The sequence below is a fragment of the Paroedura picta genome, chromosome 4 (assembly GCF_049243985.1).
Source record: "Paroedura picta isolate Pp20150507F chromosome 4, Ppicta_v3.0, whole genome shotgun sequence".
Taxonomy (NCBI): Eukaryota; Metazoa; Chordata; class Lepidosauria; order Squamata; family Gekkonidae; genus Paroedura; species Paroedura picta.
The window spans coordinates 137,393,949-137,407,813 of NC_135372.1; the positions used below are offsets into that span (position 1 = coordinate 137,393,949).

At 50.2% G+C, this 13,865-nt stretch overlaps 1 protein-coding gene across 1 annotated transcript in view; it reads right to left on the reverse strand.

The window, feature by feature from the left end:
- Positions 1-602: 602 nt before the first annotated feature.
- The window catches only part of LAMA5 (laminin subunit alpha 5), a 232,468-nt gene continuing 219,205 nt past the window's right edge, over positions 603-13,865 (reverse strand). The window contains exons 72-80 of the mRNA XM_077335780.1: positions 12,538-12,670; positions 8,824-8,963; positions 8,288-8,477; positions 7,817-7,969; positions 6,133-6,292; positions 5,907-6,037; positions 3,663-3,753; positions 2,858-2,977; positions 603-1,743 (exon numbers count right to left, since the gene is read on the reverse strand). Coding sequence (XP_077191895.1) covers positions 1,595-1,743; positions 2,858-2,977; positions 3,663-3,753; positions 5,907-6,037; positions 6,133-6,292; positions 7,817-7,969; positions 8,288-8,477; positions 8,824-8,963; positions 12,538-12,670 — 1,267 coding nt within the window. The 3' untranslated portion in view covers positions 603-1,594. The remainder of the gene's footprint in view (positions 1,744-2,857; positions 2,978-3,662; positions 3,754-5,906; positions 6,038-6,132; positions 6,293-7,816; positions 7,970-8,287; positions 8,478-8,823; positions 8,964-12,537; positions 12,671-13,865) is intronic.

The window sequence follows — 13,865 nt, forward strand, 5'->3', positions numbered from 1 at the left end:
CTGTGAAGTCTTTTCTAAAGTCTGAATTTTCAGTAAGTGAAATGCTTCAAACCTTATCTCTAGTTTAATTAGATTTTTGCCTTTTGAACCTGTCCATTGGGTTTTCATGGCAAAGATACTGGAGTGGTTTGCCATTTCCTTCTCCAGTGGATCACCTTTTGTCAGAGCTCTCAGCTATGACCTGCCCGTCTTGGGTGGCCCTGCACGGCATAGCTCCTAGCTTCACTGAGCTACGCAAGCCCCCTTGCTACGGCAAGGCGGTGATCCTTGAAGGGGATACTTTGGCCACCTCCTGAGAAGGAAGGACTCCCTGGAGAAGAGCCTAATTCTGGGAGCGATTGAGGGCAAAGAAGAAGGGCACGACAGAGAATGAGGTGGCTGGATGGAGTCCCTGAAGCAGCAGGTGCAAACTTAAATGGACTCCGGGGAATGGTAGAGGACAGGAAGGCCTGGAGGATCATTGTCCAGGGGGCCGCGATGGGTCGGACACAACTTCGCACCTAACAACAACAACAACATAGATTTTTGCAGCCTTGAAGCTGTATTTCAGGGTCCCTCGTTCCTCTTGTACCCTGCACCAAATAACCTCACACTTCCGCCCGTTTGTACAAAGTATAGACCATAAAATTTTTATTTGAATCAAAAGTATGTACCAGTGATTTACAGATTACATCCCTTAATTCAGTTTAAAAACACAATAATTACATGGCTGAAGGAAAACCAGACTTGGTAAATGCCCATTTTACAATATTTACCCCAGAATTATCTTAAAAAAAAAAAAACCCAGTATATTGATAAGTTATACAGTTCAATTCAGAACCAATATCTTGTCCCATGTGAGGAGAGAGATATATACACACACACAAATATAGTTAAGGACATGTCTAAGTGCACGAGTGAACCATATACGTTGAGAGGGCTGTGTAAGTTAGTGAGTGGATTTGGGGGTGTTGAACCAGAGCCGGATATTAAATGGGACAAAAAGCCGAAGCCGGTGAGCCTTCTTCCTTGCCTGGAGAAGGAGACCTTTGTGATTTCTGTCCTTCAGAACAGACTGGGAGTTTTTCTAAGGAATGTATAAAGCTTTCCAAGCTCACTGCAATGAGTTTGGGGGAATATTCCTCTACTTTGCCATCTCCCCCCTACGTGCCTGGTTATTTTTAATGGGCAGCAAACTGCCACGTCACCCAATGCAACTTTTGCCCAGTGCACTGTTTTTAACGGTCCATTGAACGACCTGAACGTCATTCTCCTTGACCTGTTAGGCTTCTGGCAGCTGTTACCAGCAACAATGCACTCCGGGGTGGGTAGGGAGAAGCCAAGAGGCGCAAAGAGGCCAGGCGGCTACTGACAGAAGATTTCACAGCTGAGCCCTTCTTGTTTCAGCAACACAAGCCCCTGCGCTCCTCAGAATATCTTCCTGCTGGCACGTAGGGAAAATGCGTCTGAAAACCAGGAAACTTCCCGTCTCTTCAGGACTGCGACGGGCCCACTTGTGTGCACAGCAGAGACGGCAAAGGAAATCCAGGGGCCTCCTGGAGAACGGTGCAGAGTTTTTTTCATTCTGCCGGTGCTGGTGTGCAGGGATTGGTTTTTACATCACCGGGCAACCTCTCAGCCCTACCGAGCCCCTGGTGGTGCCAGTCTGAGGCAGGTTGACGGGGTTCTGGTTTATCACCAGGTTCTTCATGCAGCCGATGTAAGAAGGCACAGGCAAAGCAGGACCGCCCCTGGTGGCTGCTTCTGGATAAGGGAGAAAGGAGGATGGGGATAAGAGTTGGTTTTTATATGTTGCTTTCCTCTACCCGAAGGAGTCTCAAAGTGGCTTCCATTCGCCTTCCCTTCCCTCTCCCCACAACAGACACCCTGTGAGGGAAGTGGGGCTGGGAACGGTTCCGGGAGAAGGACACCATCAGGACTGTGATGGGCCCCCTGGTCTCCCAGCTGGGTGCGAGTGGAGGAGCGGGGAATCAAACCTGGCTCGGCAGGAGCTCTCTTTGCCATTACACCGCGCTGGATAAAATTAATGCAACAGATTTGTATATGTCCCCTACTGCAGGGGTAGTCAACCTGTGGTCCTCCAGATGTTCATGGACTACAATTCCCATGAGCTGGCAGGGGCTCATGGGAATTGAAGTCCATGAACATCTGGAGGACCACAGGTTGACTACCCCTGCCCTACTGGATTAGGGGGTGGGAATGGCCACAGCTCTTAAAAAGCCCTATTCCTAAAACAACTGGACTCCCAGGCCAGGGAAGGAGATCGAGACAAGCAGCTGTGAAGTGCGACCAATTCTGGATTGAAAACTCCAAAGTAAAGTTCTGCTAATTAAGAAGCCTTAGCCCAGTTTGGTACTGGAAGACAAGTCCACCACCCCACCCTCCCAAGCTTCCCGAAATTCCACAGCTTCTATCAAGCTGGAGCCCAGTCCCCTTGGGGGGGTCCTCCAACTCATTTGCTTCAACACCAAGCAAGCTGAGCTGCAAGGAGGCTGGGGTGGAGAGGATCCTAGGGTTTTGCCCTCCACACTTAAGCCTGTATTATTTACAACTTTCCTCCAGCTTTGCTGCAGCATGAATTATTTTCAAATGCAATGCCCCGGCGGGAGGGCTGAACAAGGAGGTACCTTCTGCTTTCCCTGCAGAGCCCGTTCCCTTCGCCTCTGCCTTCCCAGTGAATGCGAAAATTGAACAATGCTTATCAAGCCTTTTTAAATTTTCGCTTCTTGGACTCGACTGGATCTCTTCTTTGGAACTTCTCCCAGTGAACGCAGCTTGCTGGGAATGCCGCTAGGGAGACGGCTATTCCGTAAGGATGCTGGAAGTGGTTACAGTCACTCCTGCTACCCCTGCTCACCTGGCATTCCACCGAGGTAGAGATTCTCTTTGACGGCCGTAGGGAGAACCTGGTTGGCGCCCACCGTGTAATTTCCCTCTGTATCCACATCGACCTGGATCACGCTGTTGCTCTTGATAACTGGGAAAGGAAGCACAGGGGGTGCTTGAGGAGCCGCGTCTCTCTCCCGTGGCCAAATCTGGTTCTTTCTAGAGCTTTCAAAAGGCTTCATCCCGAGGCCTTCCAAGGTCACTGGCTGGGATTCACCGTAATCAGGGCCGGGAACCTGGGTCTTCCCAAGCCTGACTCTGAACACTAACCACATCCTCTCTCTTTCACAAATTCACCTTTCTCCCAAGCAGAGCTCCTACAGAGCTGCTCTGGAATGCTGGATAAACAGATAAAAGAAATGTGAAAATTGTGGCTGAAGGAACCCTTCCCGACAATGATCCTTGATCATAAGGAGGTGCTGGGCAGACTGCAGTTCTGCAACGCAGGGAGTAGGTCTTGCTCCCCTGCAGCAGGCTAGTGTATGAGTCCGTCTCTTGGCCAGGGCGACTTGGGAGTTCATAACACAGCCTGTAGCCATTTGTTGTTCTTCTGCCTTTTCTCTAAGGGTGCAGAACACTCCCCCTCCCTCCACCCCATTCTGGTCTCAACTGTGGGACAAGGACAAGGCCAGCACCTGAGAGCTTCCCTTGCATGTATGATACCAGCAGCCTCTCCTCTCCTGGAGGGCCAAATGGCTCAAAGCCCCCCCCCATGGGAGTTATGCCTTGCAAAATGACCCCGAGTAATGGCATCCAGTTCCTTCCCAGAAACCTACCTGCAATTGTGTGCCACTGGCCGTCACAGAGCAAAGGATGGGCCACGGCGGTGGAGAATTCCCCAGCACCAGTGTTTGCAACCAGAGTGACCTAGTGGGTTCAAAAAAGGTTCAGAGAATCCCGTTCAGGATTGGACAGCGGAGGTGGTCCCTGAACCCCCTTGAAATGCAGGCCAGTTCGTCTGGTGGCCTTCCACGCTCCAGGTCCTACAAATGGCGGTCCTTTCCTCTGACGGAAGGAACTGCTCCTTGGCACAAGGGGCTGTCCTGAAGGCTTCTCCAGCAGAAGGAAAAGGACCCAAGATGCAACCTATTGCTATGAGGTTTATTAAGAAATCCCCATTAAGAAGATCAGCCAGAGCAGCCCCTTTCTCCCCACCCCACTGCCCCATTTTCCTGCTGGGGCAGAAATTATGCAAAGGTTTCCTAAATCTGGTTCCCTAATGGTCTAATCATCTCATCAGAGCAACCTTTCTCGACTTTTTACCATTGAGAAAACCCTGAAACATTCTTCAGGCTTTGAGAAACTTCAGAAATGACAGAATATGGTTGGGAAGCAGAGCTATGTAGGCACCCACCAGGGTCCCCACCCCTTCCCAGCCCCTCCGGGCCCATCCGTGGCCATTTTGGGAGGGGGGAGCAGGGCAACGTGGCCATATAAATTACCTCCCACCCATTTGGGAAACTCTTCCAGGACCATCAAGAAACCCCAGGGTTTCATGAGACCCTGGATGAGAAAGCCTGCCTCGGAGGGATCTCTGATGAATGAGCTGAGGAGATGAATTGTGGAAAGATCACTCCTCTGGATAAACCAATTCACATGAAACTGAACCTACTGGGTAGAATCTACATGCCAGGGATTATTACAGTGGAACAGACAAGGCTAAAGTGGCCGCTGAATTCCTGGAGGTGGCACCCATATTGTCATTGCTTGTTTTCCATATTTATTATTATTATTGTTATTGTTGTTGTTGTTGTTGTTGTTGTTATTATTATTATTATATTTATAGCCCGCCACTCCCTTGTGGCTCGTGGCGGGTAACAATATCGCAATTCCCCATTAAAACCCCATAAAACAATAATAACATTGCCAATATTGCCGGCATGGCAAGAATGGCAGCTCAACTCCCCCCCCCTCCCTCCCACTACTAGCGGGTGGAGAGGAGGTCCTGATGATGTTTTGCTTCGGGTCCAGAACCCGAGTCCCCGGGGGAGGCATAGATCTATTATCAGCCCCGGCCTCAACCATAAACCTGGCGGAAGAGCTCCGTCTTGCAGGCCCTGCGGAATGTTGAAAGATCCCGCAGGGCCCGCAGCTCTCCCGGGAGCTCATTCCACCAGGTCGGGGCCAGGACCGAAAAGGCCCTGGCCCTGGTCGAGGCCAGGCATGCTTCCCTAGGGCCGGGAACGACCAACAGGTTTTCACCTGCAGAGCGCAAGGCCCTGCGAGGGGCATAGGGCGATAGGCGGTCCCTCAGGTATGTGGGTCCCAACTCGCGTAAAGCCTTGAAGGTTAGAACCAGAACCTTGAACCGGATCCGGGCAGGAATTGGCAACCAGTGCAGCTGCCTCAGCACTGGCTGGATGTGGGCCCTCCAAGATGTGCCAGTAAGGACCCTAGCAGCTGCGTTTTGCACTAGCTGAAGTTTCCGGATCAAGGACAAGGGAAGGCCCGTGTAGAGCGAGTTACAGAAATCTATTCTGGAGGTGACCGTTGCATGGATCACTGTGGCTAAGTGTTCGGGGGACAGATAGGGCGCTAATAGTCGGGCCTGGCGAAGGTGGAAAAACGCCTGGCCCGCTACTTTTTTGACCTGCGCCTCCAAAGTCAGGGAGGCATCAATGGCCACACCCAAGTTCCTGGCCTGGGACGTGATGGTGAGTTGCGTCCCTGCCAGGGTGGGTAAGCGCGCTTCCTGGTCCTGCCCCCTACGTCCCAGCCACAGGACCTCCGTCTTGGAGGGGTTGAGTTTCAGGCGACTCTGCTCGAACCATTCTGTCACTGCTTCCAAACATCTGGCGAATGGTTCCGGGGGGGAGTCCGGGCGGCTGTCCATGAGGAGATAGAGCTGGGTGTCATCAGCGTACTGGTGGCAACCCAGTCCAAAACTCCGTACCAGCTGGGCCAGAGGGCGCATAAAGATGTTGAATAATGTGGGGGAGAGGACCACACCCTGAGGGACCCCACAAGGGAGTCTATAGGAAGAAGTTCCCAGGTGTGTCTCTCCCCACGCCAGCTTTTACCTGTCGACTGTCTGCGTACAGCCTGAGGTAGTTGGTCGGTCTTGTGCCAATGTGAAAGATCAGACCTGACGCACTTCGTGGGCGTATTTCCAGCATCAGCTCAAAGTCCTGCCCGATGGACACGTATCCATCTGGGATAGAAAAAGCGAGAGGGTCAACAGAGCCAAGGGGGCCTGGGAAACGGGAGGGGGGACAGAGGCCTCAGGGAAGACGCTCCGAACTCTACCTAGGGTTATGTAGCCTCCCTCCGCGGAGAAAAAGATGCCGCTTTCCAAAGTCCCCACGTAACAAGGGGTCACACCAAACACCCGGGAGGGGGGATCCAGGGGCTTCCGGTCCAACTTCACGTGCCTGAGGCAGCCGATAAAGCTGGTAGCAGAAGCGTCCTGTGGAAAGAAGAAGCCGGGGTTGGCATCTGAAGACTTTTAGCAACCGAAGGAAGAGCAAGCCAGCTGATGATGACACAATTTATTGAAACGAAGTAAAGAACAGTCGAAACTAGCCCATGGGCAGATTCACTCGTTTTTGAATGTCTTCTTCAGTGACTCTATATGAATACATATCTAAACAATGTGTACATATGTCACTTGGAAGAACATGAAATAATAATAAATTCACAGTTTATTTTTTAAATGTAAAGCCTATTCTCCATACGGCTCAGGATGCCACCTTGTGCCCTTTGAGGACCTGGGTTTCATGCTGAGCCCTGTGATGTTATGTAATTGGCAACCTCTTGCATGGAATTCCCAAAGATAAAGCGGAATATAAATCCCGTAATAAATCATCAATAAAACAATAAGGGAGTAAGAACAATGGATCTGTAGATTCCCACAAGCATTTGCTTTCAGGTTATTTACCTACGCTGAAAAGCATAAGGAGTTATTTGATATAAACTTGGAGGGGGAGCAAACACACCAGAAGACAAAATCGGGGTACAGGATGATCCTGACAGGCTAGAAAACTGGGCTGAAATGAATAAAAGGAATGTTGATAGTGATAAATGTAAAGTTCTTCATTTAGGTAGGAAAAAATCATATGCATCACTATAGGATGGGTGAGACTTGTCTTGGCAGTAGTACGTGTGAAAAGGATCTTGGGGGGGGGGGGGGAGTCTTAGTAGACCAGACACTGAACATGAGTCAGCAGTGTGACTCAGTCACTAAAAAGGCAAATGGGGTTTTGGGCTGTATTAAAAAAAGAAGAAGGTCCAGATCATGTGAGGTGATGTTACTGCTTTACTCCACTCTGGCAAGACCTCACTTGGGGTACTGTGTTCAGTTTTGGGCACCCTAGTTGAAAGATGTAGAGAAACTGCTGCATATCCAAAGCAGGGCTACGAAGATGGTGAGGGGTTTGGAGACCAAGACGTAGGAGGAAAGGTTGGGGGATCTTGGTCTGTTTAGCCTGGAGAGGAAGCGACTGAGAGGGGATCTGAGAGCCATCTTCAAATACTTGAAGGGCTGTCATAGAGAAGATGGAGCACAGTTGTTTTCTGTTGTCCCAGAAAGTCAGACCAGAACCAATGGGTTGGAATTAATTCAAAAGATTTTTTGGCTAAAAATCCAGAAGTTCCCGAAAGAGCGGTTCCTTAGTGGAACAGGCTTCCTTGGGAGGTGGTGGGTTCTCATCCTTTGGAAGTTTTTGAGCAGAGGCTGGATTACCATCTGACAGAAATGTTGGTCTTGTGAACTTAGGCCAATTGTGAGTGGGTGGGCAGATAGGGATGTGCCAGGGTTAGTCTCTTGTGGCCCTTCCTGGCATACCCAGGAAATTGCTGATCACCACTGTGGGATGGTGGGTGAATTTCCTCCAGGCCAGGCTGGATTCTGAAGAAGAACTCAAAACTACCTGCCTACCCAAGAGTTTTCTCTGCACTAGTACAAAAGCTGCTACAGATGACGATTCCTTACCGGGATATGAGCTTTGGCTTTCTCCAAAGGTGCCCCACCGATGTAAAAAGGGCCGGAGATCTGGAAGTCTCCCGCAGTGCTCAACAACTTCTCCTGCGCTCTCAGCCCATCAACGACGAGCTGAACTTTGCCTCTGTCGTTGCTGAAGAAGACCTGCCAAGTGCAAGAGCTAGAAGTCAGGAGAAGCACGGTCGTGACAGGCCCTGGACAACCAAGGCTCCTGGTTGCACTCTTGATTACTCGGCTGTCCCACATTGGTAGAGCTCCTCTGCCATTTGTACAGTGAGCACAATTGCCCCCACAAGCAAGCCTCCAGAGACAGTTCCCATTTCCTTAATTCTGCAAGGCTTGCAGACGGAGCTCTTCCACCAGGTTGAGGCCAGCCAGATAACTGCACTAAAACACCGGGCCTCCCTGAGATCTCCTCCTGACCCACGGCATGTGGACATGGGGCTCCTTCCCCTCCCTTACCGTGTGCCACCTTCCATCCCGGAACTTGTCCTTGCTCCGGAGCCTTAACTTGTCCCCACCAACGCTGGTCAAGAGCACCAGGCGGCCACCAGAGACGAAAAGGGAGAAGAAGGAGCTTTGGGACTCGCTGGCCATGTAGAAGAGCAGGCCGTTGGAGGTGTTCAGCCGGACCTCCATGGAGAAATGGAACCTGGAGGAGGAGGGTTAGGGAGACCATTGAGACATCCTGCAACTTGCCATGGAAGGAGACCTTTCTGAATTTGTTTAGCTGCTGCCTTAAGCATAGGAATGAAAAGCTGGGAGAGAAAATCACATTAAGGCTTCAAGCTGCCTCCAACTAACTCCATCTGCTCAGACTCACAGCAGCTGTCCCGGATCTCAGGCAGAGGTTGAAACACATAAAACATTAAAAAAAAAACACTTTAAAAGCCCCAAATGTCACTTACTGGCTGGTCCTTCCCACTTTGGCAAATGAGGAAGAGATTAATGAGAAAGGAGCAGGGACGGCATGCGTTGTCTTAATCTGAAATTTATACCTCTCTTGGAATGTGGCTGGAATGTCATCGAATTCCCATCGGCTCACTGAAGATCCACCAAACTGGAAGGAACCTTTAATGGCTTTGGGGTGCTTGGGGAGTTGGCAGGTCTCATCTTTCAGCACAGCTGGGCTCAGCACCTGTGGGGAAACAGGCCAGACCTCTCTCTCTCTCTCTCTCTCTCTCTCTCTCTCTCTTTCACAGAGGGAAGGAAGTCTGTGCAAGATTCAGGAAACCGAGAGCACAAGCAGCATGACCATGGGACTTTCTGATGGCCAGAGATTCAAAACATGAACACTGGCAGTCTTTAAGCAAAGGTTGGATACACACTTTTCTTGGATGCTTTAGGATGCTTAGGGCTGATTCTGCGTTGAGCAGGGGGTTGGACTAGATGGCCTGTATGGCCCCTTCCAACTCTATGGTTCTATGAAATAGGAGCCCCCAGCCTCTCCCACCAAGCAGCTCATACAAAGCTACAAACACCTCCCTTCGCCAACAGGGACCCACACAGAAGATGTTGGTGTTCGTTCGTTCTTTCATTCATTCATTTTCAAATTTTTGGACCGCCACTCCCGGAACAACTGGCTGGTAGCGGTTTAAAAAAGGTAAAGGTATCCCCTGTGCAAGCACCGAGTCATGTCTGACCCTTGGGGTGACGCCCTCTAGCGTTTTCATGGCAGACTCAATACGGGGTGGTTTGCCAGTGCCTTCCCCAGTCATTACCGTTTACCCCCCAGCAAGCAAGCTGGGTACTCCTTTTACCGACCTCGGAAGGATGGAAGGCTGAGTCAACCTTGAGCCGGCTGCTGGGATTGAACTCTCAGCCCCATGGGCAGAGCTTTCAGACAGCTGTCTTACCACTCTGCGCCACAAGAGGCTCTGTGGCGGTTTACATGAATCTAAAACCCCATAAAACAATAAAATATCCAAATAAAACCCCAAGATGGTGGTACGACACACAAAAGGAGAACCCACTAGACCAATCCCACCCCTGACCCCCATAACCAGAGTTCAGCCACAAGGGTGGGAGCAGGCATCGGGAAGGAGCAGATCTTCCTAGCCCGGCCTAAACCAAACAGGAAGCTCATTCGGTAGCTCCTTCCCCCAGGGGCCAAGACCAAAAAGGCCAAGCACACCTCCTGGGGGCCAGGGGCAACCCGCAATTGCCTACTTGCAGAATGAAAAGCCCTACAAGGGGCATGAGAAGACAAGTGGTCCCTCAGATAAGTGGATGGCCTTAAAGGTAAGTACCAAAAGGTTGAACCTGATCCGGAAGCCAACTGCAGCTGCCTCAGCATAGGCTGGATGGGCCCTCCAAGAAGACCTAGCAGCTGCGTTTTGCACCAGCTGTAATTTCAAGGTCAGCGACAAGGGGAATGTACCCGAACACAAGAAGATGCTTTTTACTGAATTAGAGCCCCAGTCCATCAAAGCTAGTATTGTCTGCTCAGGTGGGCAGCTGATCTCTAGGAAGAGGGTCTTTTGTAGAATCATGGAATTGGAAGGGACCTCCAGGGTCATCTAGTCCGACCCCCTGCAGAATGCAGGAACTCCCGCCCAAGTTATCCCCCCCCACCAAAAATCTACAGAATCCAACCTGGCTTTTCACATCACCTCCTGCCTGGTCCTTTCTTGACTGGAGATGCTGGGGATTGAACTTGGGACCATCTGCATGCCAAGGAGCTGCTCCACTACTGAGCCCCTACCCCCTTCTCAACTCACATCGTGGATATTGTTCCATTTCTGAGGATCTTCTGAGAAAAGGCGAATCTCCCTTCCCTATCAGGCCAGGATAACCCCTGGAATTGTCAAAGGGTTCCTGTGCAAAAATGCTGCAGACGGAAAGGTGCACATTGCCCCATTCGCACACCTCAAGTTGCCCCAAGCTCCTTAATCAGTGACTACGCCTCAAGATATACTCAGCTTCCTTGTTCCAGAGAGCAAGTTTGGTGTAGTGGTTAGGAGTGTGGACTTCAAATCTGGCGAGCTGAGTTTGATTCTGCACTCCCCCACATGCAGCCAGCTGGGTGACCTTGGGCTCACCATGGCACTGATAAAGCTGTTCTGACCAAGCAGTAATATCAGGGCTCTCTCAGCCTCACCCACCCCACAGGGTGTCTGTTGTGGGGAGAGGAATGGGAAGGCGACTGTAAGCCGCTTTGAGCCTCCTTCAGGTAGAGAAAAGTGGCATATAAGAACCAACTCTTCTTCTTCTTCAGTAATCTCAAGGCTCTCTCAGCCTTCCCTCCCTCACAGGGTGTCTGTTGTGGGGAGAGGAAAGGGAAGGCGACTATAAGCCGCTTTGAGCCTCCTTCGGGTAGAGAAAAGCGGCATCTAAGAACCAACTCTTCTTCTTCTTCAGTAATATCAGGGCTCTCTCAGCCTCACCCACCTCACAGGGTGTCTGTTGTGGGGAGAGGAAAGGGAAGGCGACTGTAAGCCGCTTTGAGCCTCCTTCGGGTAGAGAAAAGCGGCATATAAGAACCAACTCTTCTTCTTCAATGTCTCTGAGTTACATCCTCTCAGAGTTACTTTCCCAAACATCCCTTAAGTACTAACTGAGCAGTGTGCCCAGGAATACTACAAGAATCAACACAAGGCTGTCAGTCAAGAGACACTGGATACAATACAAGTATACATTGAGTGTGGTCACGGAGGAAACAGAAAACTTTGAAAATAGGATATTATTTATCCAGAATCTGTTCTGACTTTGCCAATTAAAAATACATCAAAAGTATTGTCTTCAATTTTATTTATAAATAACGCCTGAAGCCGGTCTTTTCTTCTCGGGACAAGAGAGGCAGCATGGGACCCAGAAGGGAACGGGCACCAGTTACTCTGCCCACCTCTGAGGGTCCTTCTGCATAATGCCATCTTCCATCTTTCCTGTCCCTGTGAAACTTGCTCTTTTTCAACCCCCGAAAGCAAATGAAACCAATCGGCAAAAAGTGGTGTCGTCTTGAAATTTTTAAAATGCAATCCTTGGTTATTTGAATGTTTTTGCAACCAGAATTTCAATTGAAGAAGTGACCCCTTTACTGAAGAGCTATTGCCAAGGTGATATGCTTCATCTTTATAATTGAAATTAAATACTGGTGATATTAAATCTTTATCTTAAGGCCATAATGGCAACCACTGGAGAAGAAACAGAAAGCGAGATTGAATACCTGGAATCCCATTCTGGTGGCAAAAAACATTTAAATAACCTAAAGGTAAAGGTATCCCCTGTGCAAGGACCGGGTCATGTCTGACCCTTGGGGTGACGCCCTCCAGCGTTTTCATGGCAGACTCAATACGGGGTGGTTTGCCAGTGCCTTCCCCAGTCATGACCATTTACCCCCCAGCAAGCAAGCTGGGTACTCATTTTACCGACCTCAGAAGGATGGAAGGCTGAGTCAACCTTGAGCCGGCTGCTGGGATCGAACTCCCAGCCTCATGGGCAGACAGCTTCAGACAGCATGTCGGCTGCCTTACCACTCTGCGCCACAAGAGGCTCTAAATAACCTAGCACTGCATTTAATACATTTCAAGAAGACACCACTTTTTGCCTTTTGGTTTCATTTGCTTTTGGGTGTATTTCCACTAGAAACCAACGGCGTTTCTTTATCTGGACTCCGTTTCAACCCCCAACGAAACATTCCTGGGGGGGAAGGAGGGGCGCCCGCTTTTGCCAAGGGCCGAATGACCACCGAGCCAAGAGAAGGCTTCCGTCACCTTGGGCTTCCATTTGCCCTTCCTCTCCGAGGCCCTCATCTGCTGCGGCTGCCGTTCCCGGGGACAGTTCATGGTCACGTTGACGCTCTCCGTGCTCTGCTGCAGGTCCACGACCATCTGTGAGTCCGATTTCCTGTTGCGGAAAGCAAAAAGGAGCTCAACGGCTGTTCGGCCAGGACCGCGGCCAAGCGGCAGCTGTCGGAAAGGCGGCCGAGGTCTTTCTGATTGCATTCGCCAGTCCCGGAAGGACAGCGGGTTTCAAAGCATCCGGGGCAATTTGTTCTGAGGGCCCGGGTAGCCACAGCGGTCCGATGATTATGGCGCTGACTTGTAGTTGGCTCCTAGACTGAAGCTGATACTTATAAGAGGAGATTCAGGACCATGTCTCTCCTTGCTCCCCCACCCCCTCCCCCTCCCCCTGCACTCTCTGAGGCTACTGCTGGCAACCGTAGAGGAGGACCATCTGCCTACCAAGATATGCACCCCAGGGACGCTGCAGAGAGCATTCTCCAACACGATACAATATGGTGGAGCGGCCGACGGGCCCAGCATGAACTAAGCATGCGCCGTACACTGCAGAGATGAGTTTTCATGTGCACAGTGACTGCATACACCCTTCGCCATTCAGCACAGAACACGGGATCCATTCCTCAGGCCACCGTGGACTGGACTGCATGTTATCTTTCCGTGTTTTGCATTTTTATATATATATTTATCAATTTTATAAGTATTGAGAATTTAAACCTTATATATAATAACAGCATAATACTGGCCACAGGTACTATTGTTATATATAAGGTTTAAAGTCTCAATACTTATAAAATTGATAAATATACTGAAGACTCAGAGGACTTGTCACTGATGAAAGAACCTCACTGAAAACGGAGATTACCTGGATTCCGTTTTGACAGAAGTCCTACAGAATAAACAGATACGGAAAACTACAAAAAAGGACACTTTTCTTTCTTTTAAAGGTAAAGGTATCCCCTGTGCAAGCACCGAGTCATGTCTGACCCTTGGGGTGACGCCCTCTAGCGTTTTCATGGCAGACTCAATGCGGGGTGGTTTGCCTTTCTTTCTTTCTTTTATGAATATATTTATTGTATTGCCATTGGATAGGTCTGCTTCTCTCTGAAAGGGATAAAGCCACCAACACCCAGGGTCCCATCTGAAGCCTCCATGGGTTGCTTTTATGTACCTGCCCCGGAAGTCCCTCATCATGCTTGACCTGGCCCTGCTGAGAAGGGGAGAAAACCCCAAGGAGTCTACCGGGGAGGAGAGGGAGACAGGAGGCGCACAAGGCCCCCAAAGGTTGGGGGAGCTTGGTC